At 37.5% G+C, this 3,231-nt stretch overlaps 1 protein-coding gene across 2 annotated transcripts; it reads left to right on the top strand.

The window, feature by feature from the left end:
- The first annotated feature begins 202 nt into the window (after window positions 1–202).
- Window positions 203–2,680, top strand: LOC128252101 (probable cardiolipin synthase (CMP-forming)). 2 transcript variants are annotated; one of them, XM_052979565.1, is made up of 5 exons: window positions 203–370; window positions 480–1,031; window positions 1,951–2,166; window positions 2,233–2,368; window positions 2,437–2,680. In XM_052979565.1, the coding sequence occupies exons 2-5, from the start codon at window positions 531–533 to the stop codon at window positions 2,550–2,552; spliced, it is 969 nt and encodes a 322-aa protein (XP_052835525.1). In that variant the 5' UTR covers window positions 203–370; window positions 480–530; the 3' UTR covers window positions 2,553–2,680. The 2 variants fall into 2 exon arrangements, with proteins under 2 accessions (XP_052835525.1, XP_052835526.1); XM_052979566.1 differs by having other exon boundaries at window positions 203–398.
- The last annotated feature ends 551 nt before the right edge of the window (window positions 2,681–3,231 follow it).

Here is a 3,231-nt window from a genome sequence, read left to right as displayed (position 1 = left end):
CATCGGGTCCTCCTGTCGATTATTTTAATCGAATTTAGGCGCCAATTTAAATATTTTAAATCATATAATGTTCTATGATCCTAATAACATTATTGTAAGTTGTGTGATTCCGAGGCTGCCCTTGTTTGGTAAAGTAATGTAAGGAATTAAAAGGAAATTGTACAACATAATGTATATTTTCTTTTGGGCCGGATGGTATTTCTTATCGTTATCGGTGCGGTCACACTGCTTGTGTAATAAAAACAAGACAAAATTGTTAAAAAAATTTCCGTAAATGGTGTGGTCTAGTTAGTTAATTGAATTAATTAAACTCGAACAGATTTCGCATTGCACCGAGGTGCAGCCAGCAAAAAAGCAGCTCCGACAAATGGTGGGTTTGGTTTCGGCTTGGAGATAAAGTATGTCCAAGGGTCGTTGGACGATCTCTTTGGAACCAAGGTTACGGATCACGACTGATTGTTGGTTTTATGTGATTACAGAACGCAAGGAAGAGCCTGCAGCTGAGACAGGGATTGCCCGATAACTAACCCATGCTGCCCGCCATCATTTTCCGGCAGGTGCAGCGGCCACTGCACCATGGAGCCGCCACTTTGGAGCACGTTCTGGGCGTCGGTGGGAGCAGCTTTGTGAACTGCCTGAATCGCCATGCCGCCGCCACGGGATTCATTCGGATTTCCTTTCTGGACATCAAGCGCCGAAGGAACTGGGAACTGGCCCGACTTCGCCAATATGCCGATGCCAAGAAGCAATCCCTCCAGTTGCGCACCCTTCAGGGACGCCATCTGCTGCAGGGGGTCATCGATAGGAAGAACTTCCTCGTGGATGACATCCGGGAGGCGAGGCACAAAGTCCAGGAGCGGGTTCGCGAGAAGATCGACGAGATCCGCGAGGAGCGCGAGAATATCATGACCATACCCAACATGCTGACCATCAGTAGGGCTTTCCTATCGCCTTACATTGGATATGTGATCGTCCAGGGCGACTTCACGCTGGGCATGAGTCTGTTGGCCATCGCCGGGGTCACCGATCTGGTGAGTTCCTTATATGGGAAAATATTTAATATTCATTCTCTAACTATGTATACCTTGAACATGCTATAATAATAATGTCTAAAGTTTAATTCTGAAAAGCAGTAAAATGATTCAAAGCTAATTTGATTTTGTCAAATTTTGTAGAAAGTAAAACGCAAAACCAGTCGTTTAAGTTTTCTATTCAAGTTTTTTTTTGTTATGTATGCCGAGGATATATTGGCAGCATTTATTGATTTGTATTGTGTCCGTCTGTGTTTAATTTGAACAATCATATATTATATTTAACAGCATACTTTAAAAAACAAAACAATTCTATTTATAATGGTATGTTTTTTATTCAAATGGCCCAGACTTAGTTCTAAAAATAACTTGTTTATCTTCACATCTGCAATAGCTGTACTTGTTGCTTCTCAACAATGCTTTTAAATAATATAGTTTCTAAAGGGGTTATAATATTATATTTAAAAATTAGTTTAAATCATATGTATATTTCTTAAAGGGACATATAGTTGAGGTCAAAATAATAGTATTTTTTAGATTATGGAAATACCAATTGGACATAGTTTTCAAGCGACTTATGAAATATGTTTTGATATTTTCGTTAAACTAAATGGGGAATATTTTTTTATAACTTAAGTTTAATGAGGACTTTTGACTTTTACTACTTTATAATTAAAATCAAATTTTAAGGAATTGATATAAGTTTTCATGTTCCTTGAAAATCTAAAGCATTATTATAATTAAAAGAATAGTTGCCCCGTGCCACTATTTATATTTTGAGTGCAGCTGGAAATATTTCTTTAAAAGAGATTTTGTTTTTAAATATTTAAAACATTTTAACAAGTATCTGTTCAAATGTTTTTTTTAATCTAGTTAATATATATCATATATTAACTTTTTATCTTGTTCTCTATCATAGTTGGATGGACAGATCGCCCGCCGGTGGCCCTCGCAGGCGAGCAAGGCGGGCTCCTTCTTGGACCCGATGGCCGACAAGCTGCTGATGGGCTCGCTGGTCATCTCGTTGTGCTACACGGATCTGCTGCCCGTGTGGCTAGCCGGCATCGTGGTGTTCCGGGATGTGTTCCTCCTAGGAGCTGGATTTGTTATACGCTACATAAGTCTGCCACCGCCGGTGAGTGATGGATTCCAATTGCCCTTGATGATGATTATACTTGATCATTATACTCCTCTCCCGTAGAAAACATTTTCGCGCTACTTCGATGCCACCCATGTGACTGCTCAACTGGAGCCCACGCTGCTCAGCAAGATAAACACGGGCGTGCAGTTGGCCACCATTGGCCTCAGTTTGGGAGCTCCCATTTGGAACTATTTGGGTGAGAAACATAGATTCCGCACCTTTGTCATAGATCAAATAACCAAATCTTGTACTATACCACCGCAGATCATCCCGCTTTGCATGGCCTTTGGTATCTGACTGGTCTAACTACGGCTGCCACTGCCCTTAGCTACGTCATGAATCGGCATAATACCTTTAAGATTATCCAGAAAAAGACGTAGGACCGGGCATTTCCACTGTACATCTGAACACTAAAAGGAGTAGTAATTCTCCTTAAGCAATGATTAGTATGTATTGTGTTTTGTAAACGATAACCATCTAAAATTAAATAAATCTATTTTGTTAACAATTGTCGGAGATTTTACCTTTATTACTACATACAGTTTAAAAAGGGACTAAATAAGTAACTCTTTCGGCTCTAAATTTGATAGTTTTTTTTTTTGAGAAGCTTAAAAATTCAAGAAATTATGTTTTTGTTTTCTGATCCTTGCCGAAATATTTTCTAATTTGTATATGTAGTAATATATTATTATGATATGTAAGCGAGGCAAACATTTTACGGTAAATAGAACATCAGAATGCCGGTACATAAATACATGGAAAATATATGTAAACTGCTTAAATAACATGAATTTCTTTAATTTTAAAAAATAATGTAGGTAAATATGTATCTATAAATTAATTTTAATGTTATTGATCTAATTGAATTTCTAGTGGAAATAAACGTTTTTGTGTTTGCTGTTAATATTAAAGTAAATGTTCCTTTGTATAAAACAAGTAAATAAATTTTAAGTATACAGTACAATTTTTAGTTCGAATTTTTTTGGTATTTTTCATGAATGAAAACGGGGTAAAAGGTATATTTCTCAGGTATTTTTCTTACACTCGGTCACACTGATC

The sequence above is a fragment of the Drosophila gunungcola genome, chromosome 3R (genome assembly GCF_025200985.1).
Source record: "Drosophila gunungcola strain Sukarami chromosome 3R, Dgunungcola_SK_2, whole genome shotgun sequence".
Lineage (NCBI taxonomy): Eukaryota > Metazoa > Arthropoda > Insecta > Diptera > Drosophilidae > Drosophila > Drosophila gunungcola.
This window is presented reverse-complemented; position numbering and strand designations above follow the sequence as displayed.